Source organism: Hippichthys cyanospilos, chromosome 7 (assembly GCF_059441005.1).
Source record: "Hippichthys cyanospilos isolate Australia breed blue-spotted pipefish chromosome 7, RoL_Hcya_1.0, whole genome shotgun sequence".
NCBI lineage: Eukaryota > Metazoa > Chordata > Actinopteri > Syngnathiformes > Syngnathidae > Hippichthys > Hippichthys cyanospilos.
Window position 1 is genome coordinate 13,798,409 of NC_142375.1, and position 27,746 is coordinate 13,826,154.

General features: G+C 39.8%; 1 protein-coding gene across 1 annotated transcript in view; it reads left to right on the forward strand.

Annotated features, from left to right (window-relative positions):
• The window catches only part of ctnna2 (catenin (cadherin-associated protein), alpha 2), a 219,622-nt gene extending 205,753 nt beyond the window's left edge, over positions 1-13,869 (forward strand). Inside the window, exons 16-18 of the mRNA XM_088420189.1 lie at positions 122-227; positions 10,228-10,362; positions 12,873-13,869. Coding sequence (XP_088276315.1) covers positions 122-227; positions 10,228-10,362; positions 12,873-13,160 — 529 coding nt within the window. The 3' untranslated portion in view covers positions 13,161-13,869. The remainder of the gene's footprint in view (positions 1-121; positions 228-10,227; positions 10,363-12,872) is intronic.
• Positions 13,870-27,746: the final 13,877 nt, after the last annotated feature.

The window sequence follows — 27,746 nt, forward strand, 5'->3', positions numbered from 1 at the left end:
TGTTACCAATATCCTCCTCTATATCCACAAGCTCACAGAGCACGATAAAATTTTATAGCATTTACTCTGGATGTCCTCTGTAGCTGCATTTCTTTCTTTATTTTGTTTCCCCTCCATCCAGGGGAAAAGGCCCGCTCAAGAACTCCTCGGATGTGATCAACGCAGCCAAGAAGATTGCAGAGGCAGGATCCAGGATGGACAAGTTGGCCCGTGCTGTCGCTGATCAGGTAGCCATGTGATTCTGTCATTTCTTTATCGTCTCCATCAGTCAAAAAGTCACTCTTGAATTATGGTCATGGCCGTCAGTGAAGCAAATATCGAGTTGGAGTAAGCGAGCATATCGATGGGTAATCTTTGATGTGGGAATTGACATGCCAGACTGTCGTGGTGGGCTGTTTTGCCGCATGACTCGGCGTCCCGGTGGGGCCGACACCGAGAGCAAGACAGCAGAACCAAGTTATGTCTCTAATATAATTAGCTCGCAGCTGAGGTGTTGCATCCATTATCAGATGAGTACCTCTCTAAAACACGCTGACAGACCACTTTCAATATCTAATCAATCAGTGCTGTGCCTAGGGAAAGTGGGAGGGAAAATAAATAGGCGTGTTCACTGTGTGTATATGTGTGTACAAATGAAGTGGGAAGGCTGTTAGAATGCTGGCACCACTGGAGGTAATGCATAATGTTATTCATTTCATCTGCCTCTAATAAGCAGTGAGAATAAACTTAGGCACAAGACGAGCTGATTTATTAAGGTGAGCTCTTGTTACATTAACAGTAACTGCTTTTAGCGAGTAAAGTCTCAGAATCATTATTGCTGCTTTCATCATCACTCTGCTAACTGGTTTTATTTGCGGCAAATGTTTGTGCTAGCAATGAATCAACGTTTAAAATGGAAAAAGCAAGATGGACGTTTTGTCAACAAAGCTCTTCTGCAATGCATAATACATAGCAAATATAATCAGGTAATCTGTAATACACAACATTACTTGAATGGTTTATTTTAACCGTTGGTTAAAAAAACACATATTTTGAGTAAAACAAGACAGCAATGTTTGCTTTGCCTCAAAATAATCAAACGATACATAGATTTTGTGCACATCCTCCGAGAGAGTAAAATCAACACTGTTTTCTGCGGTGAAATAAGTGATCTAATCTCTTTATTGTAAGTGATTATATTTTAGGCCTCGAGTGTATGTGTGTGTGTGTGTGTGTGTGTGTATACATAAATATATATATATATATATATATATATATATATATATATATATATATATATATATATATATATATATATATATATATATATATATATATATATATATATATAGAGAGAGAGATAGATAGATAGATAGATAGATAGATAGATGATATAGATATAGATATATACACACACAGTATATAGTCAAACAATAAAAGTCTTTTGTGATAAATTAGAACTAAAAATTAAAAATTCAATGAGAGATTGATATGTGTTTCTGTTATCTTTAAGGATGGAATATTTAGTCATTTCTGCAGGTTAGGATTATGCTTATGAGTGTTTCTTCTTTGCACTCGATGGCCTTTTTCCAAAACATGTCCTTAATATTCTGTACATGAACAAGCCTTCTGCTGTCAGCTCCGAGCAGAATGAATGTCCCTTCAATTGGCCTTCGAGTGTGCCGAGCAACTCAACTGGCCAGAGGCAATGCGAGTCAAAAGGCACCGCTGTTCCCTCATGTCACAATGTCCTGTTCTCCAGCGCCTGTTACGCTGCAGAAAATAACTTAAAGCTATAAAGTTTGGAAGCAATCCATCCTTCCATTTTCTTAACCGCTTGTCCTCACAAGATTTGCGGGCTTGCTGGTGTCTATCTCAGCCGTCTTCCAGCATTTTTTTTTTATTAATTTTTGTAATTGGAATCATGATTTTGATTGGAATCATGGGTGTGAGTCCCATAAAATGACAATTTGAATGATTTATTTTCTTTACATTGTGGCCTGAGTATTTCTTCGTAGTCCTCTTAAGATTGGGCGTCATTTTCACACGACATGTTTCTTAACTCATTCAAGCCCAAGGAAATGTGTTCATGTTTTAAAAGAGACGAGACAGTCAATCCTAGGTACTTATTTACATCTTTTTTTTTATTATTTATTTTGTTTATAGCAGTAGTAATAATTAGTAATACTGTGTGGCTGATTTTTTTTTTTTCCAATTCTTCACGGAATCATCTTCAGGGCTGCATTAAACCTCCTCTGGCCCGTTGGCCGCACCCCTCATCTAATTTTTGTTCTTTGAATATTTAAGGCCGCCGACCCCACTTTTCATAATGGCAAAATATTAAATAAAAAAAAAAAATCAAAAAGTAATGCAAAAGGAAGAAAAAAAATGTTCTGCCACTTGTCATTTCCTGTGAAAATTCACTTTATCCAGCCCAAGAATGAATCATTTTAGCCTTGACTGTTAGTATCTCATCATCATTAATGTATTTTTGTTGCATGAAAAGTGCAGTATTCTTTGTGCATGCATTTGAGATCAAAAGAAAAGTGGCCGTCTTTGAAATATCATCACTAAATATACTACTTTAATGGAAGCAAAGGCATCTCTTGTCAGAGTGAAAGAAAACCCTCAAATGTCAGTACCTGATGTACTTTTATTCTGATTAGCATTAAACTGTGTTCTGAAACCAAACGTAAATGTTCCATATACATGAACAAAAAACGGTGGATACTTCTAAATGAATGAAAGGAAAAAAATGGCATTTTCCTTATGTTTTAGCGTCTTCCAAAAATGTGCAATAGGATTCAAATCAGGGCACATACTTGTCCTCAGGTAGAATAAACAAAATGTATTCAGTTTAACAGAGGTGGTCTTTATTCCTTTGCCAGCCGATCAAAAGTTGCATTCCAGTTACCCGGACTGTTTCCTGTGTGCATGTGCAGACATAAATGCTCAGGGACTTTGACATTTACACACTTGTAAAAGGCGGCTTCTAATCAGAGCTGGTCTGCAATGGGAGAGCTGCTTTTTAACTACTTGTTACTCATTTTTATAAGGCTGTTGCTTTAATAAAAGTGTAAAAACAATCACAATTACAGTAACTAATAGAAGGCCGACCTCCATTTGGAAACATCTCATGATGTATACAATCCTCTCGGGGTGTCGCATCTTTATAAAATGCTTGTTCTGATTAAATGTTATTGGTGATACTTATTAAATGTTATTGGTGCACACCAGATCAGAACAGATTGTCACAGTAAACAGTTTACCGTAAATCTTCAGTCTTTTTTTTTTTTTTAAACAGTCCCATTTGTAACCTGGTAGATGTATGACGTTTCATGGATCAAGATGCCATAGAGTCTAGTTATTCCACTGGTGTTATCTGTCATTATGTCATTGTTTCAGCAGATTTTAAGCCGCATGCCAAAACAACACGTGGCACCATTAACCCACAATATAAAGCAATTTTAGCCAATCAGCCTCAATTTGCGAGAGCTGGCACGTTGTTACACAATGGCAAATGGAAAAGTGGATTTCTCTTACAATAGAGAACAAATTAATTCATACAAAAAAGTCCCTTGAAACATACCACACATAAAAAAAAAAAAACATTAGAATATATTTTATATGTGGCTGTACGAACCTGTTACCCTCTTTCCATTTCATATATGGAAAAATACATTTGCCATCTAATATTGTATATGTAACTGAAAGGACTTGTCACCACTTTCCATTTTCTACATCGAAAAAAAAAAACAATTTCACCATCTGAAAAGAAATAGTGATTAAAATTGAAGAAACAACCTTTCCATTTTATCAGGCGTGTTCATGCTGTTACGTAAGTAGCAACATAACTTTGATTACTTGTCTTTATTCCATATGTAGTCGACATGCATTTTACATTTGCACATTATTGAGGGTAACCTGTGCTTGTCGAGGGCACTGGGCCTTGACAGTTAGAATTCAGCTCCAATGCTTTCAGACAGGTCCCTTAAGTAGCAAACCTTGTCACAATGACTCCGCATCAGGCCTATTGATGAGTGTGTGTATGAAGCAGTAGGCAGGGGGTGGGGGTGTCTTCCATAGTCATTTAAGCACTGCACTTGACATAGAAAAACCTCAAGCGGCAACCCATTTACCTTAGCAATGTTTCATTTTCCACTGATTTTCACACTGACTTTTAAGGTGCTATACATTCCTTTCAGTGAGAGTACCCCTTTCAGATTGAGGCGAAATTACCATGTGTTTACTTTTTAGAGAGATGGAATAGTAAAGCAATTTCGTTTCTTTTATTTGTTTATTTGTTTATTTATTTTTTAAGTACGTGTTTCATACAGCCCTTGTAGTCAGAGGTTCACTCCTAATCTGGACTTTGAATTTTCTATTAGGGTTTTGCATGGTACTCCATTGTTTGAAAAGAAAAAGTCCAAAATGAAAATGTTTGCCCGAAAACTGAAAATGAGGAACCTTTGGAATATATGTATGCATGTATAATTATTTTCAAATAGGTCAGATTCAGTATGTCATAGACAGACATAAAAACACGTACCACATGCATAGTTGTCAACAAAAAAAACAAAAACAAAAACACAGAGATGAATTCACCTCCTGTGTAACCTAAATTCCAACAGTGATATTTTGGGCCATTCATTTGGGCCCCAAGTTAGACAGAAGGACATGACTTGTGGGATTCATTGGAGCCAACTATCATTTCTTCATGCAAATTAGAAAAAGGCACTTAACCTAATGTCAAAGGCTAGAGAGAAGAGGAACTTGACCACCATTTTCTTAGTGTTATCCACAATTACCTTTGAATGCACTTATTCCAAAATGTATAGTTCTGAGTGCCATCTCAGTGTGCACTTTCATAGTGCATCTGGTTCATTTTAGATTTGATTTTAATTCTAATGGCTATAAAGTCTGATGTCAAATCACAAGTCAATAAGTGGAATTGATGAGTCCAAGTCACAACGACTTGAATCTCCTTCTCTGCTTGATATGAAGTATTTCTAGTACCTGCCACTGTGTCAACGCTCCAGTATACTAACTAGGTCAAGTCAACCACTGCTGGTCACTATTTGGTCAAGTTGATCTCTACACTGGTCACCAGAGCAGTTGAGAATGCATGGCAAACATGCATAATGCTATAAATACATGCTGTATCTAAACACTCAGCATGTTAGCTCGGTCACTGAAGCAAAAATCCTAAGCAGACCTCCTCTAGAATGATTTTTTTTGTATTATTCATGAAATCTCAGCAGCCTTATTTCTTTAGCGTCAGATGTTGGGTGTCCAAATCCAACGACAACCAGCTTTGTTGAATAAAGAAGGTGACAACTTAACATCACTGCAGTGGTCCGGTCAGCTGGAAGGCATATTTTGTAACTGTGTAACATGCACGACTGGGAGCTGTCACTATATTTTCATTTCAAACATGCTCAACTTCTTTTTAACATCTCTGTTCTTTCTGTGTTTGTTGTTGTTGTTTTACTTAAAAGGGAAACAAGCAAGTATAATTAGAAGGGCACACAGAAAATTCAAACTGACTCATAATTATGCTTTTTTTGCAACCTCCATGTGAGGTGCGGCTTGGAGTTGACATGTTGACGCGCTGTGAAAGCGTGCAGCTGTCGTTTGGACACCAAAGTTCACACCATCCTCCTGAATTATCCGCCGGGAACATGTTGCATTTGTTTTCCGGTCCTTTATATAATAACCACGACATAATTACAAAGGGAACATAACCGGATTGAAACAAGCTAAGTATTTCTCAAACATTCTGAGTCAGACCGCTATTGGAAGCAGCTTATCACACAGACAAAGAGTGCCTGGTCAGTCAATGAGCCATAGTGTTGATTTCGACAGGCAGCCTGTGGGAAAAATGGACTATAAGTCAACAGTACAAACGGGGACGATTGTGTCATGTGTGCATCAAACGGGCCACGGGCAGCAATGTGTATGCGCGCATGTGTTCATGTGCCAGCAGTGTGAAGTGCAGTTAACAGTGATCGCGCCCAAGGAGATGCTTTCTTTTGCCTCACTGAATGCTCTATGAGATTCAGCTGCACTGCAGGCTACATTCAGACACTTACAGGAAGCTTCCGGCGGCGCCTTGCTCGAGTGCTCCCTCCCGTCGTGGCCATTGCCACGGACGACGTAAAGCATTCCTTCAAATGGCACTTGTAGGTTAACAAAGTCTGACTGTTTCATCCTATAATACACTTTGATCTGAATGAAGGACAAGAACATGTTCGTGGTTATTATGCTCAAAGGGAGTGGGCAGGAAACTGTAGTGGCGGGGGGTATATGCGTATCGCAGTGAGATGTTTTCCGTCCCCCACTGCCCGAGCACACAAGCTAAGAAAATGAGCTTTGCCTTCCCCCACACAGTGGCTCTGAACGCTCTAGTTAGGAACGTTTAATATTAATGTCGAAAAGGAGGCTCTTCTTTCCCAGTTATGCTCACGGTGTTGGAGTAGATGCTGCAGTTCCTAAACCACAAGGGGTTTAGTTGGCCAAGAGTCCGGAAAGATTCCGGAATAGACCTACAGTGAATACGAGCAAACGGTGCCATAGCTGAAGACTGAGGCAGTTATTTTCAGATTCCCTGTTGTTCAAAGACCAGCAGGGAAGATCAAAGTGTATAATAACCTCCACCAAACACTAGCAGAAGGCATTGTTTGAATTGTGTTAGGTAGTTAGCAGGATTAAACAAAACCTACCCCACACATTTCCACAAGAATTTGTAGAATAAGGCTCAAAAGAACGTTGAATTTTGATGTCCCAATCAAAATAAAGCCGTGGGATAAAAATGTAAGTTTTCATTATTGCAGATGGCGCCTGATTGTGTTATGATTTTCTTTTAATCAAGGACATGTTTTGTTGTGGACAAATACAAATCTAGGTTGTAATTGCTACCAAAAAACATTGCTTCACAACTTTTTTCAATGATGTACCCTCCCCCCCTCGTTCTTTTTTTTTCAGCAAAGAACCTCCAAAGCAGCGCACAGCATTAGATGGAATAAAAAAGACCTAAAAATCAGTGATGTGCCATCCATGACTGATCTATTGAATTTTGGAACTACATTTGTAATGGTAGCTCTAGACATATTTTATTCAGCAACTCTGGAATAGATTGTGCAAAATCATCTTTCAATACAATGTGCATCCGTACAAAACTTGATAAAACAAAAAAGACTAACTATAAGATCATTTAGCAGTAACCTGCATCATGTTCCAGTCCATTTTCCCTTACTTTGACAAAAAAAGGAAAAAAACACTGTTCCTGTCACGCCATTAAAAGCATTCAATTAGTTTGGATTTCCTGATACCTGCAGTGGCCTACTGTCACCATTGACACCGTGCATCCATATAAAACTTGACACAACAAAAAAGACTATAAGGTAATTTAGCAGCAAGGCATTTCCTGTTCCAATTCATTTTCTCTTACTTTGGAAAGAAAAAAAAATCACTGTTCCTGTCACGGCATTAAAAGCATTTTAAAAAAGCAATTAGTTTAGACTATTTCCTGATACCTGCAGCGACCTTGTTAAAATCTAAAGTAACCCCTGAAGTGCCTTTGCATACGCTCGGGGTCACTCGTACCCCCATCTGAGAAGCGCAGTCCAAAAAAACACAATATACTGAAACATTGCAAGGGGATAAAATAAGGACACAAATGCGCACCGCTAAGCTGCTCATTAAAAGTGCCAAAAAGTGTTTACTTTTGAAAGCTGTAGGCACATTGTTGCTACGGAAACAGGGGACCAGCTGTTGCGCCAGTTGTTAGCTAATCTTTATTCATAGTCACAGGACAAATGTGAAGAGACATACCGCAGGTAATATCGCTAGCAAGCCTTGTAGGTGCAGACTGTTGTTCATCAGAATCAGCAGGAATCTGTATTTTAAGATTGCCTTTGTCTGGCTGCGGCACAACTCCAATTTCCTTTTAAGCTGTCCTTCATCATGCCGCCACATAAATAAACTACCCAGCATCAACATCATCTTGACTTCCCTCAGTGTGGCGTACTCCCGAGTTATCATCGACAAAGTGACGGAGCCGTGCCGCTTTTGTCTTGCATTGTTTGCTGTTTTCAATTGGACGCACTATGGAAGCAATTATACTTCTACAAACCTACTCTTTTCTTCTTAGTTGGAAAAAAAAATGTTGTTTTACAACTGTTGAAAATAGTATGATGTAATATGTACTGTATACGCTTTACAATAGAACTTATTTTATTAATTACAGTTTGTGTTAAATGTATTCTTGCCTTAATGGTGATAGACAGCCATACGGATTAGCCATCTGTTCAATCCATAAACTTACACAGTATATAGAAAATAAATCTAAACACATTTTAATATATATAACATGCACACAACTCTTGCATTTCTTTTTAGCGTGAAAACTTTGCTTCCTGATCACAATGCTGAATATCGCACAAAAACACATTAGTATTGACCATATGTAGGATGTTCTCTACCCTTTTAACTGTTTACAGATTTTGGCATTTTAAGGTCATCTTCAGGTTTACAGCAAAATCAAGGTTGTGAGTTAACAAAGTCCAAATCGAATTAAATGAGTAAAGTAAACCTTTAGTTGTCTTGCGTAAAAGCAGCCGAGTGAAAAGAAACAGCACACAAGAGTAAGACTATTAAATAATCAAATACCGGTGTATGTGCCGACTGAACATGAATAATAAATTCAATACCTGCAGCTGTGAATGGCAAACTACTCATGAATATACATGAATATAAATATATGTACACTACTGACAAAACTTAGAGATATTGGACTTTTGAGTTCAATTTCACAATGATCCTAAAATGCACTCGTAACCTTTACAGGGCAAATTAAATTGACCTTCCATGCAATTTTGCAGTACTTGTCACGAGTAAGACTTTTTGAACGAAGGTTCATAACAGCACAGTTCAGAAAAGTATTGTTTTTTATTGTTTTGTCCAATGCCATCGATTTCTTCAAATTACATTTCTGTAGCTTTTCCCGTCTCTTTATGTCTCGGAACTTTAGTTGATGCTAAACTAGTACCCACTTATATGTTCACCTTCAAAGGCCTTGGGATAAACCTGCATTATCCTGAAAGAAAAACAAAAACTCTTTGCATGTATACCATCGATGGAAGTCAGTGTCAATTTCAGCATGAATAATCAGCAGCATTGTAGGTAGCATACTATACATGTGAATATACAATTGAGAATCTGAAGCATTAAATCAAATCATGTGTTTTATGCAACACCATTAGTCTAAACATGACATTCTGATTAATACTGTGGAATATGAATTAAGCAGCAAAATTAATCTATTTATCCATCTTGCTTTTGTTCTGCTTGTGCAATTCACATGACCTAACAAAAATATGTTAGCTGTGATTGGTGGTTATCAGAGTAGTGGGGAAAAAAATGGTGGATTTTGTTGCTTAAATCATATTCCACAAATGTTTAGTTACCTTGTAAACCCCTATCCCATTGAGATGTGAATGTTGGTGAGTGACAGCGAAGGTAGCGGCTCTGCTGATCTCATCAAGGTTCGTCCAAGGTCACAAGCGTTGGCCAAGCGGTCGCCAGATGTCACACTTGTGGGAAGAGCAGTACAGACAAACATCTGGCAACATCTAGCAAACGCTTGAGAATGTTTGCGACTTTGGACACTAGCCGATGTTAGCCCCTCAGTGGGAAAGGGGCTGTTACGAGCAGCATTGTATTAGCAACTAAGTTTCAGTGCAAAAGATATATTTCAACCAGCATGGAATTTGCTTTGTTCAGTACGCAAGAGGAGGTGAGGGTTGCGGCAGGAGAAATCAAAGCTGCTTTATCATGATGATGGCCATGCAATGATTTCTTGCCTTGGAGGAATTCTTGCCAGAAAAAATCATAATAAAACTCTTCTTTTTATTTTTTAGTCACAGTTTACTTTACAAAGGTGACATCACTTGTTACTCTTTCTAACTTTTACAGTGGTCTTTGGCCGAGTGACTAAACAGTGGCATGGCGTCAACAAAAGGGTCTCACTAGCTTTTAACATGTAGTCGGCTCCCAAATGACAATGTTAAGTGTTAAGTAACATCTCAACCGCGTTGTTTGCACTACCTACACACTGCTGTGCACAGAACAAGTCAGAGAATGTTTGGGCCAAACAGGAAAACATCTCATCCCACTACATCCCTGCTGTGTAAGAAACCAGCAGCATTTTATGACTATTATTAACTCAGTTTCCTTTTGACTATCCAGTGTCCCGACTCAGCCTGCAAACAGGATCTCCTGGCCTACCTACAGAGAATCGCACTCTACTGTCATCAGCTCAATATTTGCAGCAAAGTGAAAGCTGAAGTGCAGAACCTGGGCGGGGAGCTCATTGTGTCTGGGGTAAGTATGTCCACTACTCACTGTCACCTTTGGGCCACCACTACACTTAAGCAGCATTTTATACTGTGAGCTGCAGCCCTCCCACTATATTCAGTTCAAGGTCAGAGTGAAGGTTAGAAGACCAAGCGATGACTCTTCCAAATGAACGCTGATGCATTTTTTTTTTTTTTTCTGAGCCAATTTCAATCTAATAATACTCGCTAAAATGCATGGTAGGCTTTTTCTGTCTCATGGACCCTATTAACATTGATCACATTAAGTGTCCAATTAGTCTGCATTGCTTTAGCATGTTAGGTATTTAACAGTAAAGAACAATTTTAAATGCAGGTGTCAAATTCACGCATTGATTGCGATCAATGAGTTAGTCATAGTTAAAACATTATTTTTTTAAATCGGTCCTCGAGGGTCAGTATCCCGCATGTTTGCCAAGTTTATTTCCCCAAGTCGCCTGATTCAAATGATCAAGAAAGCTTTATTATAATAACCTTAATTCACCGTTAGATGCCACCGATTCGCCACACTATACCTTTTAAACATTCACTGCCATTGCGGGCTATATTCAAAGGTCCATTTTTGTTGGGTTGGCAGTGAATGGGTTAAAATTAAATACAAACAAAAATTTAGGAGCCCACTGCAGTCGCAAAAGGAAGTCTGTATTGATGTAGTGGGACGCTTTAGTCGACGAGGCAAACAAACATATTACCGAGGAACAGAAAATTAATCTTGCACTCCAATAAATCTGGGGAAGCTAAGACGCAAGTGGCCCACGCCTGTGCCAATTGAATATATGTGCCCATCCTCCGTATTTGAAATCTTAGGCAGCACCACTTGTCACAGTGCTCTTAAATGACTTGTACGAAAGGACATGCAGAGTAGAAATGCATTTGGTCGTCTAGTGCGGCTTCTTCTTGTGATCGGCTCTCTTAAATCAATCACAAGCTTCAAAATGTCCTTACTGATTAGCCAATATGTCAAAATCATTTTGGTTTCTGCCATTCCAAAAATGTTTACACAAGCGGAAAATATCCATTCTCCCCCTGACTTTGCATTTTGCCTGCGCCTCCTCGTTATGGTTATGCAGTGCGGTGCAGTTTGCATATGCCTTTCAGACGCGGGATTAAAAAAAAAAAAAAAAATCGACCATCGCAATTTGCCTCAGGTTTGATAAATCACACTGCACATACAGTACTTAATTCATCTAGAGTATTTGCATACCCTTTTCCTGATGTGCATTTAGTAAATAAGGGAGTTAGACCCTAACTCTCTGGAAGCCATCTTCTGTAGGCCATCTGTGATTCTGCATCAACACCCTTCTTCAACAAGTCATTTGCTTTATGTTTCAAGAACTTCCATGCGTGGTATTCATAGCATAATAGAAGGTATTGATTTGCTGTCATGTAACGTTACAAGTTCACAGTCTAATGCCGCGTTCAGAAGAGCGCGAAGAGCGTAGGTTTTGTATTGTAGTCAAAGGAGTTCGCGCGACGGGCACGCTGACGCAAAGTGAATCTCATGCCATGCAGGGACTAGGGAATCTCGTAACATTCTAATCACTCGTGGCACGAGATCTTGTCCCAACCCTGCTAGATGTAGCAGTGATGTCACTAAAGCCCCGATCCCACTGAGATCCGAATATATGGAAGTTTTGACAAAAGCAGCAAATGCTCAGGAGCTCGTTTGTTCAAGCTCTGAATTGTTCCGTGACATTTTTAAGACTTTCTGACAAAGTCTTGATTGGTTTTTCATTTTGCATATACAAAATGTCTTCGCGACACAAAAAACAAGACTGAACGTCTTAATCGCGTCTCAATAACATTCCGAGCTTAAGCGAAGCCCGGTGAGATCCAAAGAGCCGCTACTTACACCGCCGCTCACCAACGTTCGCCCCTCAATAAGTTGAGCACACCGAAGAAAAGTTGTCGCTCTTGCTCGCTCGCCCGTCCTGCCCACGCGCACAAATTAAAAGGACGACTTTCAGAATAAAATCGCCCTTAATAGTTTTTATTTTTACTTCATATCACCACATTACGCGGCCGTGAACTTTTTGTGGATTTCAAATGAGAGACTCTCATCCGTTGATCTTCGGGTTTCCCGAGACCCTCCCGATGATTTCTTTGAACTTTTGTATACATGTTTATTCCATGTTGGATGTACGCATCCCGCTGAGATTTGAACCTTTCCGTGGTGGTCGGCCGGAATCCACACTCATTAAAAATAAGCAGTTGACTCGTCTCCGCATGTGGTCCGAGGATGCCCACTGGCCGGCGACCCTTAAATGTCAGCCAAACAAAACAGACGGAAACAGAGCGCACCTAACCCCGCCTCGGCTCATTAGCAGCCGCAGAAGAAAGACGTCATACGGCGAGCACTCGGTTTTATCTCGCTTAATTGACAGTTGCGGCAAAGATCTCCCACCTAGTAGCGCTAATGCTTCCTCATGCGCGAAACGAGCCGACGCGTCGAAGAACTGACTCATCGGACTTGACCTTAAATGTTTCTCTCTCTCGCAGCTGGATAGCGCCACCTCGCTCATCCAGGCCGCCAAGAACCTGATGAACGCCGTGGTGCTGACGGTTAAAGCGTCTTACGTAGCCTCCACCAAGTACCAGAAGGTGTACGGCACCGCCGCCGTCAACTCGCCCGTTGTGTCCTGGCGCATGAAAGCTCCAGAGAAGAAGCCGCTGGTGAAGAGGGAGAAGCCGGAGGAGTGCCAGACCCGTGTGCGACGAGGCTCTCAGAAGAAACACATCTCACCTGTCCAGGCCCTCAGCGAATTCAAGGCCATGGACTCTTTCTAAAAAAGAAAAAGATTTCACATTGTGTTAGCCCGCCGTTGTGTTTCCCCTGCGTGTGTACACATCTACACCTCAGGAGAATGACAGTACATTTTCAACTGCCGCACCTGGGCTCCTGTGAAGACTGTGGGTCTCTAGCAGCCACCACACACACACACACACACACGAGTAACACTATTTATCAATCTTATCGTAGCTTAACGTATGAGAGCCAAACTGTGACAAAAATATGAAATTTATTAAAAAAAAAACATATCAGGAAGAGGTTAAAAAAAAAACGATGGCAGTGGATATTGTAGTCTTATTATTAACACGATGCCGACTGGCTGCTTGTATTCACATTTAAAATGTCTGAATGGAATTCCTGGATTGTGCTGTAGAGAAGAGACTGTTGGGGTTGATATACCTCTTTTTTCTTCTTTTTTTTTTTTTTGCAACATAAAACATGACTAGTAGTAGGAATAATTACTTAAGTTTAAGCTACCCAAAAGTGTCAGCATCCAAGTAGTTTCCTTGTTCCAATACAGTGCTTTATCCAAAGCATCCATATTGTGTTGCCTTTTTTTTTTATATTTAATGATCACTAACTATGATAACCTTGACTGAAATTTGTGTAGCGCATAAATATAAACCGAGTGGTTTGACTAGTTGTGGTTTGCTCTGAAAATCCATGCATACGCTCCCTTTATCTCTAATAAATCCCTCAACTTGGCCCTCTAAGGTTCATGTTTATTCATTACTGTTGCATTTGCTGGATACAACACTTCCAATCTGCGTCAGCCGGCATGCTGTTTGTTGCTATTTTGCACACTGCACAGGGAATGGGTTGTTATCTGCCACAAATTCAATTTCTGCAGCTATTTTGACTTTTTGTATTTAGCAATTCTGGTAATCAACAAAAAGGATGGCACCAGGCGCGATGAAATCCAGACACAAGGTTGTTTAAACAGGAATCGGCCTGAGCGGTATACAGTAGTGCTCACATTAAAGTGTGTTATTTGACCAACAATAGCCACTTTCTGTTTGTTCTGCCATGTTTGTTCAACATGTTATATTAAGCATTTCCTTATAAGAGGCATGGAAAGAGGTTAGGAAAGTGCATACATTAAAAAAAAAAAAAGGCTGATACGTACAACCAATACGTACGTCTCTTACATTACTTCTTTGAAGGGGCAAAGACGAAGGTCGCGTTTGTTCTCAAACGTCCATAAATGAGGACCAATGTGAGAGGCATGTCTGCCACATATTTACAAAGAGTACTTAGGGGATACATGTTTTTTTTTTTCCCCAAAGCATTTCATTGGGTGTCAATTACATGTGAATTTTTGTGGGCCAATCCTGCCTCAATCCAAATAGTGACTTTTCACTGAGTGGTTTAACCCTTTACTGGGCACAGCGACCGCTTTCAACGAAATTGTCCGTAACAGCCATTGCTTATAATTTAAAGTACCACTAAAGTAGCACTAAATTTCTCTAAAATCCTGTTTAGGACTTAAAAATAGATCAAATTTGTGCCTAATAAAGGCCGTTTTTGCCTGTTTAGACTATCAGCTGAAAGTGGCTGCTGTGCCTAGTAAAAGGTTAATAAGCATGTTGTTTGAATTCATTAGATTAGTGCAGCTTTTGATTGGCTCAGTGATTAATTATTGTTTCTTGTTTTTGTTGTTTTTTTTTTACTTTTTTTATTTAACTTATGGTTGGTTGGTTCCAACATTGTGATCATGTAAAGCCCTAAAATATGAGCAATACTCAGCAGTGCATATCAAAAAAAAAAAAAAAAAAAGCAGTGATGTTAATTGAGTCTGGTGCAACTTGACTTTGGAATGTGGATTTAAAGATCAAGTGTCATTTTTGAGAATAATTAAGTCCTTAACTGTGGGAAATCTTAATTTAAGACTTAAAATGCTTTCTTAACGCTATTATGTCACACATTTCATGTAGTTTAGCCTGATCAGGATTTACTCCACCGTATGATGGTGAATCTAACTACAAACATTTACATGTGGAAGAAGATTAACTTTTATTAAATGGGCAAACGGTGTTGTTTTAATTTCATAATTCCTTCCAGGTTGCCCTTGGGTATTTCCATTGTCCGCTCATGCTCAGAGTCTTACTTTCATGACACCACTGTCTGTTACACTACCATCCGTATGATGAACAGCATAAGCTACGGCTCGTTGGTGTCACGGTCTCAAAGTCAACTGCTGACTATGTCAAGGCCCATAATCTCATTTTGACCAATGAAGTCCTTGTCGATCCTTCTTAAGTCTGTTGGCTTGTTAAAGGATAGAGGCTAAGAACAGGAGGGCTTGAAAGGCTGAAAAAACCTTCTGTCAGCAAAGCAAGAAATCCTAGAATGTTCACAGCCAGCAGCTCTCCAAAATGAGGAGCAATTCTGACTGCTGGCCTCAAATGAGCTTGTCTGAGCTGCAAGCTGCAAGCCCGTGCCGCTGTCAATTAGTTCCGCTTAAGAATGTGACGCATATTCCTGTATTTTCCCATGCCGCCCGATGCTTGAGGAATCCTTTCACACCATGAAGACCGCACACAGCAACGCTCTGAAATCAAAAGTATCGACGAGGATGATATATCACGCGTTTTGCAAAATTCATTGGTTTAGTCCCAGGGAAGGAATACAGCTGTTTTTGTGTCCTCGCCGTGCTAATGGCTATTACACACAACATGCATCAGGCATCCGTGCATCACCAAAGTACTCTGTATTTAGCAAACAGGGCCACGAGGGACATATTGTTACACAGTCCAGTTAATGGAGGGATTAATTCCTTTCTGTGACACTGTCTAACTACAGTAATCCCTGTGTGCGTACATCTGTGTACTCTAAATGAAACGTGACAGACTGCGCTGGGAAAAAAAGAAAAAAGAGGATGTTTTCTAAACTTCCCCATTGAGTGAGAAAGAATAACAAACCGGAAAAAAAAACCTTTATTCAGCCCCTTTGCTATAATTCCGTATCAGATTTGAATAATTTAGGGATACAGCTGTTGGAGTCTGTACTCAGGAGAGTCTGTCTTGGCCTCAGCTCGCGCAGGATGGAGCCCAGAGTTCTGGAGTTGCCCCGACCGGTATCGACCTCGGGCTTTCACACCTTTTCACACCAGCCGGCGTTTCCTGCGGGTGCCTCATGTATTTGATGGCTAGATTAGTGTGTATGCAAAGGATGCTGCCCCGAGGGCGGAAATTAGTGGCTGGATCTTTAATTCTAACACTTGTGGAAAAATAGCCCAACTCAGATCGCACATCCCAAGCGTGACTGGGATTACATTTTATGTTGCTGACTGTATTCATGAATTAGAAAGATGTCCTGTTGCTGGGGTGTGCCCTCCTAAGCCTCTGTTCAGCCATTCTTTTTGGCAAAGTATTTCCGGTTTCTCTTGACGCCGTCTGGAATTATCGCAAACTCTAAGGCCATGACATGCAATAATGTGCCACCCTGGGGGAGCTGCACTATTTGATTCCCTCCTGTGCACTGAAGGTACCACTCCATGCTACCATTAGTGGTAAGAGCACTAGGGATAAAAGAAGAAATAACATGAAATGACCCAGGATTAAGAAGTGGGTTGTGGTCAGCATCTAAAAATGCTTGAATATAATGATCTTGCCCATTGTGACCCTTTTCCTGCTGTTGTTCAAACAACAATGGCACAGCAGCTATAATACTAATTGTCGTCGCAATTGCTCCTTACCGTTATTCACCATGAAATTCTTATGTTGTTGTCGTGCACTATTAATTTTTCAGTCGTCATTCAGAATGGAGGCATTGAGTTTTATGAGCCAAACCGCGTCCTCTCTGGGAAAGTGGCCTTGTGTGTAACCTGCAGAACAGAACTGCCCCCGAATTTAATGACTTATGCCTTGGCCTGTGTTTCACCTTTGGAGGAAGTTGCTTCACAGTGAGCTGTCGCTTTTTTGTAATTCACTCTGACTAAATGAAAGTCCAAGTCCAGCGCTCCATCAAGGCCGTTGTAAATAGTTTGTTTCATTCGGCGTCTGATGGAACGTTTTTCTCTGTGATGTTCATCTTTATCGATCTTCTAACACACCCATGAAAACACGTTTCATGCTTATAGATTGCTTATTAGTTTGTGGGTATCAAAATTTAAACTTGATTTACATGCTCAATGAGGAATATGTTATCCTATGTGAGGGGTCCCCGAGTTTGGTTCTCAAGAGCTCCTACCGTGTCTGTTTTTGTGTTAACCCTTCAACTACACACCTCGTTCAAATGATCAGCTCATCAACAAGCTCTGCAGAAGCTCGTTAACATTTCAATCAGATGTCTTGGAGGAGGGAAAACAGGCTTGATGGGAGCTGTCGAGGACTGGACTTGTGAGCCACTCTTTTATATGAATTAAATCCTTATCAATCTCCCCATATGTCCATTACGATGCTATTCTGTACATTAAAGTTTTGTTTTCAAATAGGTAAATGGAAGTAAGCGCATTCCACTCACCGTTTACCACTATGAGAATCATTTTAATAAGTTGTTGGACTATAGTGTGTTTTCCAGCGAAATGCAACGAGTAACCCATTCAAAATGATTAGTATGTGTACAGTACATTAAAGATATATTTTCAAAAAGGTACATGTAAATCATATTGATCAATGTATGCTGTGAATATCCATCCATTTTTTCTTTTTATAGCCGCTTATCCTCACTAGGGTGGCTGGCTTGCTGGTGCCTATCCCAGCCGTCATCAGGCCATAAGTGGGGGACGCCTGGGACTGGCTGCAGGACTGGCTAGGGCAACGTTGCAAATATAGCGAGTGTAAGTGCACAACACTTAGGAATTTGTTCATTCGTTGACATGAAAGGATCATTTTGGGAGTGAATCGGAACTCTAATTATAACTACAAAAAGAAATGTCCAGAAGTAACTGTAATTTGCATATTTTCATGCCCCTTTCTTTTATTTAGTTTGTACCCTTTTATATAATTGACTTTCTTCAACTTTGCTGAACAGCTCCAAAGTTGTTTTTGTACCACTTGCGACTTTGTTGAACACTTATATACTTACTTGACTATATATTTTTTTTTAACTTGTTTTACTTGCAGCGCACACAGAGGCGAGCAACCATCCACGCACCCAGTCACACCTAAGGACGATTTAGTAGGTCCAATATACCTGCAATGCATGTTTTTACTAAAAACTCAAACTCGAGTCCCTTAACTGTTATCGGCTATGCTAACCAGTTGCACTCAACATGAAAATGAATTCCTAGTAACTTCACATTGTTTCCCCAAGGTCAACAATCAAATCAATCAATCTTATCTTTTATTCATTTATTTCATTTTCACTTCAACAGACCTTTGGATAAGAATGCACTGATAACTTGCATCATGGAGTAGATGTCTGAGTCGCTGTAGAAATTCATTTTGAAGTAGAATATGTGACAGTGGGGGTGGGGACACTCTTGCAGTGTACCATATTCCTTTCCTTTCTAGTCCTGATGCAAGCTAATGTAAGTCATCAGCAAAGACATGTCAAAGTGTCAGAATTATCGAGAAACTACCAGCCTACTCACACTCTACAGGTTACAATACTTATTTCTCCATGTCGGAAGCAAAGACTGAGTGAAATCATGACTTGGGCGAATGCCATCTATCGAGGGATGCGTCAACAGTTACTGAAAATTCACTCAAAAAAGGAAGAGTTCATCTTTTCCTGAAATGAAAATAATGGGGAAAAAAAGTTTTTTCAAAGTGCCAACGTCACTAAATGAAATTTTTAAAATACATGTGTTACAAACAGCATCACGATATTGTTTTATAAAGTTTACCAGAATGGCTTAAAGTACGAGTTACACATACAGCAAAGTGATTACTGTAATTGCATTAGTTGTGTAACATTACACCCGACACCCGATACTTCAAATGACATGAATTAATGACGGTAGCTTCTTTTAGAAGAATGGTTGAATAATTTATTCATGCTATGGTCGAAATGTTAACACAGTAAATCAATAAATTAATAGTTTAAATTGGAAGTGTAGTGCTTAGTAAAATATTGCTCATGAGGTGATGTAATATTACTGTTGTCCAGTGGTGGGCCGTCAGGCCTTTTCCTATTGACCTAAAATAACCTGACATCATAACTTTAATAATCTATAATAAATATAATAACTATAACAACTGTCAATTTCAATTTTAGTAAATATATATATATATATATATATATATATATTATATATATATATATATATATAAACGTATTCTCCATATTCTGTTCTTTTCGTGTCATATTATATCTATATGGTTCCACTCCACCTAAGTGCTGCAGTTTTAGTGTAGAATTTTTAACCAATTAAAATTTAGCTAACGCGTGTCGCCAGGCAGACTTCATGCCTGCTTGAGCCTTGAGGCGCCGGGGATTTGCTTGAACAGGAGGAAGGCTTCTGTGCAGTGTGCATATTTTGATAGACAGCTGCAAAAGCCAATCGACTAATAAAACACCTTCCGGAAGCCTCAGGTAGAACGTGTTGTAACTGGACGCTCACAGTAGAGAGGCGGTGCTATATTGATCCACCATGTTTAACGCTGGAAGGAGTTAAATAAAGTTTTTTTTTTTTTTTTTTTTTTTTTTTTTTTTAAACCTGAACAAAAAAACATGTTGCTCAACAAGCCAACGTAGAGTATGTCAAAGCCAGCACGGACACTTTTTATTTTTTATTTTTAACCCACAATGGCTGAGCAAGAGCAAAACGGAAATTGGACCGACGCAACCACGTCAATACGAAAGGAGGGGGAAAAAAAGATGAATGGATTTTGCATTGAAACTTCGGGACAGCTGTTTTTGGTGAGTTGACATGTTTTTGTTATTCATCCTCAATTGTCATGCTTGGTTGGGTTTGGTCGTGAGTTTGTGGGGTTTTGTTCACGTTTCCGTTCCTTTTGCATCTACCTTTATTGTCTGCGTTCTCGTTAGTTTGATTTGGTCCTCCTGCCTGGTGACACGTTGTCCAGTTTTGTTCCCGGTTCGGTCCTGCCTCATTTCCTTGTTAAAACGTCCTTTTTTGAGCCACTTTTTTATCCGTTTTCCTGCATATTTGGGGTCTCCTTCCTTCCAACCTCCTCCCAACTCACCATGGCTAGACCTGACACATTAAATCGCCATTTGTAATTTAGCGTACAATCGCTTTAAAGATTGCATGTTCTTCGTGGACTTCGGAAAACTTGAGAAACAGATATTTCAACAGCTGGTTCTTATCGTTCAGTGAAGGGGGATGTTCAAAAGACCGTCTCTTTTATGCTGTGTCTGTACATTTAAAACAGCGTTTTACTCTTAGAGTAGACACTGGCATAGGCTAGCATGTTTGCACACTGCATCTGAAATATTTTGACAAAAGATATCACATCTATTAAATCTAGCTTGTAGCTACTCAAGTCTACTCGGACTCACGCTGCACTTTGTCCCTCTGCGATTTTGTGTGTGTATGCATGTGTTTGATTCCGCTCTAAAGAACCACATACAACCATAGTGCGAATATACTAGCCTTAATGGCGTTTTCACAGCGGAGCTTTTCTAGACTCGATTCATTTGCGAATTCACGTCTGAACCAAGAATGCTTGCACATGGTACACAACGTTATTGTTGATTGACTGTACTAATATTTTAATTGTCTTTTTTAGTCTGTGTGTACCTTAAACACTTTGTAACCAGCTAAAGCTGTCTGTTTAAGAATAGTTTGTGCTGTAAGCTGTACTTTACATATGATCAAATGAGTTGACTAAATGCAACATTAATCTATGATTAGGAATGTCACAATCAAATTTGACAGCACTAATTTTCATGGGGACAAAAAGCCGTTCCAAATCATATGTTGATTATTAGTTTCTGTGGCTAGTAAAAATGCTTAATGGCTAGTAACTGGGAACTTGTGAGTGAACAAAACATGTATTATTTCAAGCCCTGGAAATAAGGCATTCCCCTCATTTCTCTGTATTTTTTTTCCTGATTTAATTTTGGGTGATTTCAGTGGGTCAAAGCTACTCCTTTCTTTGCTTTCTTTCAATGCTGGGGGCATGTTTTGGGTGCATTCACATATGATCAACGTTGTGTTCTGAGTGGTACACAAAAGTGCATCACGGACTTCCTGAGGGCTAAAAATGTGTGCTCTGAAACTGTGGACGTTGCAGTGCTCCATGCTTCTAGAAAAAGAATGAAAATTCTATTGCATCATTAGCCTTCTCTTATGTAACAACTTCCAGTCGATCACATCCATTGCGGATTGTGAACGGAAGATAATTAGAGCCGGTCGGAGGTGCATGCTCCGCTTTCTTTCCTCATTTTGCTTTCCACCAGATGGCACCTTAATGAGCCAACATTGTCTCTGTTTAATTCAGACAGGGCAAGGAATAGAGAGAGAGAGGCAACAGCGGAAAAGTACCCTTTGCAAATATGAACAAGGTTATAATAAAGCGGTCAGCAGATGCCCAAACTGTCTGGAATAACAGCTTGATTTATGTCCGTCTGTAATTGAAAGAGGAAGGAGAGCGCGACCTCCTTGTTATGCCCGAGCTTGTAGACGTTCCAAACGGCAATTCTATCACATATAAGGGACGGAGATACGAGAATACAGGAGTTATTCCTTCCATCATCGATGCAATTATCGTCTGAGCAACTATTCTGTTAATGTCAGCTTTTAAATGGAGCCTCTTCAATGGAGGCATTTGGCAGAGAAGAACAAGCGGCAAAGGTATGTTAACAGTGCAAGCATGAAAAGTATCTCACATTACTTTTATACTTTCGACAGACAATGCCGGTTAACATTTCATCTACACCTTTGAAAACTCATTTTAGAAATGTAAACGTTTTTATCCGTTTAATTGCCGCAAGGCAGATTTGAAAATCGAGACATTTTGGCCTCTGCGTGAATTCATACTGTTGTAGTTCGCTCAAAATCTGGGCAAACAGTTTTTTACAGTTTTTTAGCGTGAGTTGTCATCATGATCCGTGCAAGTTTACCGCCGCTTGGAGCTGCCTATGTGGTTAACCATTTAAAAAACATCAAACAGGTTTCCAGTCTGTTTGAACGTAATTGCAATAAGTCCAATCAGGACCAAGCACTGTGATACTGGTCCAACGGAAAAGGGGCTTTTGTGGATGAAAATGGAGAGCTAACCTCTACAGGTTTGTTGAGACTGATGTGCAAAAACCAAAATCCAGCCACTGTGAATTGCACAGATTTAAATCGAGAATGTGTGCACGTTGCTAAAATTATTGGTACCATGCCATTAAGTAGCCCCGAGAAGAATTCCACTGATGGAGAATGAGAAAGGAATTGACCAGAATGCATATTGACAAGCTGCAAAGATTTAGCGAGAATGATCATCAAAAAAGATAAAACTAAAGTGTAATGAAAAGAACGGTCTGTGATGTCATTTAGCTGCTTGTCTAGATCCAACCCACGTCTTGAATTTATGAATTGTGGTACAATTAAATCTGACAGCATTCTGTACTGGTTCTACCATTAAATAAATCCTTCTCGGGAATACGGACATAGGAATAAGGACACGTTTGATATGAATGTTTTTTTTTTGTTTTTTTTTTGTTTTTTTTTTCTCAAAAAAATGCTAAGACATCTCATGGTGTAAAATACAAGTTAGATTTTTGTGTCTCCATAAGTCAGACACTGAGAGCAAAAACAATTTTCTGTTCGTGTGTAATTACAGCTTGTCATCAGTTCGTGTTTCAACACAGACATATTGTATGTATGCTAATGTGTTTATCTAATAGTGGAAAATGGCCATATTTTCTCGAAACCATTTCATTTTTATAGTCTGCCTCAGCTGTCTCCCGTTCTCCCATTTTAATGACAAACAAAATGATAAATCATATCACCTGTATCAGTTTTTTTTTTCTTTATCTTCATGGTTCTTTAAGCGCTATCACACAGTAACCTGATTCATCTACTGATGATACAGCACCAAGAGCGAATACGGGTTCAGTATATATTTAAAAACGAGACTATGCATATTAAATGCCGTAACATAGTTTTAATTAAAACGTGCCCATGCAGCAAGGAGTCACAACAACTTGACCTACTGATATCCGCTACGAATACTGTGGCTCTGAGAGAACAGTACAGAATATGTCCTACTCTTGCACCTCATTAACCGAACAACTTGTGCGTGTTTGCCTCTATACCAGCATCCTCAGGCTTTTTTTTTTTTTTTTATCATCTCATTAAAATGACCTGTTGTGACTGTGGCCACAACAAAGGTTGCCTAACGCCCTGAATATTATTTGTATTCAGTTTTCCCAGCATGCTGCCGTCATGTTATCCAGTGCCTAATTCTATCTAATTGAGTAATGACAACAACTGTGCATGCTGGGACCCCCACGACAAGGTCAAGTCCAAAGCATCAGCAGTTTCCCGCAGAGAAACTGAGTCAAGCCTACATGTAGCACAGAGCGCACAGTGGGTGATGTTTCCATATTCAATAAATCTTGACTCCAGGTATCACACGAGCACATGCATGCACAAGTGTACAACGCACAGACTCAGCAACCGGTCCACCCGTTCACTTTATTTTGACTTTGCCACATCTGATTATGGGACTGGTTTTCACTTTAAAGCATGTAAGTGTAGCGAGCAATGTAGGCCGAACGCATAATGTTTCTCCTTTGAGAGTAAAACTCCCGCAATAATACTCTTGCCGTAGAGTTGGCAGTACACAATAACTCAATTAACCTCTGAAATGACGTTACAGCAGTACATCTACTGGTGAAAAATACAGTATTACATCGAGTGCACAAAAGCCACACATGTAAGCTGAAAGAAAAAGCATCTAACACGGCATTGCTTGGATACCGTTGCGAGAAGTTGCTGGTGGATCAGCAGTCAATTGCAAGACTGACAAATGAAGCGGAGCAAACACACATCGTCAGCACAACTTTCTTGCTGTGAGCTGATGACATTGACCACTTTACCACTGTGTCAGCCTGAACTGGACCACTTGAAGTGATGAAAAAATGTGTGTAAGAAGACAGAATCTGACACCGATATGTGCTCTCTGCACATTATTTATTTATAAGAAATGAGTAAACTTGTTTTGCCAGGGCACCCAGGTACAAACAACCACTCACACACCCAATCACGCCAAAGGACAATATAGACTGTCCAATACACCTACCATGCATGTCTTTGGAATGTGGGAGGAAGCCGGAGTGCCCAGAGAGATCCCATGCAGGCATAGGGAGGACATGCAAACTTCACAACACGGGAAGGTCCTACACAAACTGGAATTGGACGTGTGACTCTCAACTGTGAGGCGGACATGATACCCACTCCTTCACCGTCCTTTCTGCTTTTTTTGTTTCCCACAATAATGGAACTCTAATGTCCTGCGATCATACTTTTACATGGGCAAGAAGAAGGACACAGGTATCATCTCTCTTTGTGAGCTGATGGATTTAGAGTGCTATTTGTTTTCACCAGCATCCCTTTACGATTCCATTTCAGCCGCATTTAATAGCACAGAGAGCTTAGGGTAAGACACTTAGGTGTTCCTTTAATTATAAAAATGTTGGACTACCCATTAAATGCATCTGTAGCATTTTGTAAGTGGTGCCATCAATCAGTATTATGGTTGGTGCAAGGGCCCGCAGAGGCTGATAATGCTGAATCTATGCTGAACACAGAAATATGGCCCTCTTCAAGGCTTCTATGAGCAATGAAAAAGAAAAGTAAGAGCAACAAATGAGACACCAACGAGGGATTGTTTGAACATTGATTTGGGATGTGAAAAAAAAACAACATAATAAAACCATGTTACCATTTTATTATACACAATCATTTTTAACAGTTTCTGTAATAACATGTTCAGATTTTCTACAGATGCATGCACCAGTATGTTTAAAAAAATATACATATAGTTAATGTGCATCGGTGGCGGGCAGTGAGTTTTGGACCTGCACCTCCACTGGTGACGTGGACAGGTGGACGCAATTAGACTAACAAGACACTGACGCAAGGGACTGGAAAACCGTGAACAACGAGGAAAAAAAAACACAAAACAAGAACATGAAAAGGAACATAACAAAAACAAAGCCTACATGACCCAAATTTGTTCCTCTTCTCAACATATTGTCTCTGGACTGAATACCAACCTGTACTGCAAATCCCCCAGGATCTCATCAGCATGCAAGCCACAATCAGTGCATTTACGTGTTTGCTTGCAATCATGGTGTGATTCAAAGGAAAAGGTCCAGAATGGGACAGTCTCAGAGATGATAATGTGCTTGGACATGTCCTGTAGTCTAAGAGCAAACTCTTCATGTGATAACAGAGGTTTTCACACATCCCCGGCCAAATGTCTCTGACTGACAGAATAGAAGGCAGCTGGTCAAGCACACCAAGTGCTAAGCACTTCAGAAAGGAGCCTTTCATCTCACCACTGCTGAGAAATGCTATTCGAGGTCCAATAGGTAAGTAGATGTTTAAAAAAAAAAAAAAAACAGGAGAAAAAAAATCCACTTACTTCATCAAAATCCCTCACATACAGGACCTGGACAGACCTTAATCAAACGCAGCTTGGTACATTCAATTGGTCATATTCTATAAATATCCAAACCGTACTAAACCTTGGTAATTTGTCGCGTTTTTTTAAAGGGTCACTATCTGAATAGTGAACAATGTCAACACCAGGAGAGCATTTTGCATCCACGCCCCATTTTCATGCCAGATATTCAGTGCTCGTGAGCGGAAAACTCTTTCAGGTATGAGCACTATTGCTCATTCCTTTTGATGACATTTTCACCTCCCTTAAATAGAAGCACTATTGTGGAAAGATGAGCATCTGCTTCTACCACAAAATAATATACAGCCCATATGTGTTCACTCAATTCAAGAAAATGGGAAAAGCGTGTGTTCCCTGTGTGACTCAGCGTTCTGCCTTTGATAACAACATCAACATGGCCACTGGGGTCTTCTTAAATTCCAATTTGGAGTCAAATTGGATAACAGAGATTGCCTTTTTTGTTGTTGATGGTGTTTTTTGTCATTTGCATGCGATTGTTAGGTCCCAACAGGAAGCTAATGCCTACATTTGCATTGTTTGTATTTTAGCATCGGATCACTGCACAGCAGGTAGTGGTGCAGTTTCTATTAAGTGGTTAGTGTCTACATTTGGGTCTGCTCTCACCTTCTGTGAGAACATGTTTAATATGGGTAAAGGCGTCCATATTTTATATATAAACATATATTTGGTACAAAGTAGAGTAGCTCAATGCATTACAATGTATTTTTAACCTGAATATGGACAGTACGTTGAATGTGGACAATGCGCACACAAGATGGACATACGCCCATTCCTTTCAGTTCAGTTCAGTTCAAAGATAGAATTGAGTGGGGATAAAACAAAGCAGGCAAAATGATCAATCACTTGCATGCATGACAGTTTTGAAGTAACTTGCCCAACACTGATTATGATTAGCTACTTTTTTGGATGCTCAAACAACCAAGCCTGTGACTGATAGACAGCCGTGATGAAATGGGGCAAAGAAGATTTTTATTTCCTTTGAAAAGTGCTCAATTAAGTTACACAACACTAAATTGGGCAAATTCCAGCCGTACAATATGTTCCTCTCTATCATTAAGCTGGGTGAAGATCAATCAAACACGAAAAAGACAAAAATGGGAGGAGGGAAACAAACAGTGACATCAGTGAGCAGCCTGAAGCTACTACCCACTAAGGATAAATGCAACTTAGACAAGAGCAACACAATAAAGATCACATGACAAGAATTGACTGGGTGAAATTCACCTGACTTTAGGCTTTTTCCAGCTAAGCAGCTGCATGAGGCAGTAACTTGTCCTTGTAAGAACTGTCACAAATGAGTCAAAATTGCGTTGGATTTCAGTAAAGAAACCTTTGAAATACAGCTCCTTTAATCTAATGACTGCAGCAGTGGTGGAGCACTCCCACCATTGCCGCATCATTTCTCCTATCCGGTGGGGTCCACCCGTCTCCAGGGACCGCCTCTTCAAAACGAAAACGGCATTAATGAACACTCTTTATTCTACACAAATGCTTTCAAGAAAAACAATAGTGGGCGATGCTTTGCTGCATTGTTTCTTTTTTAGTCTTTTTTTCCTCACTAAAGTATATATAAAAAAAAAAAAGAGTCACAGAGTCACTAATTTGTGACAGTGATAGAAACATTTAGACGGCTTTCCCCCTTTTTACGTTGGAAATAAGGAGGAAGGAAAGGGGGCTCCTTTTCTTGGCTGTCAGAAGGGGAGGATGGCAGCATTTGAATGAGCTTGGGGGCCCATACTCTGGATTCTCTTTCGAGCGCTGCCATCCCATGCAAAAAGGAATTTTGAATCTTGCTCCTACATATTTAATCCGCAACTTGTTTCACAGATGTTCCTCTAGACATTTTCTGCCTCATGAAACAGCCCGTATTATTTTTTAATAAGGCAACATCTCCTGTTGTTATGAGCATAGGTTGTGAGGCCCATCAGGGCCGCTTTGATGTAAACGTTGACAGATAGATGCCTAAGTTGGGATGACGGTGTAAAAGGGACGCACACACAATACTAACATGCAACTTTGGAATCTATA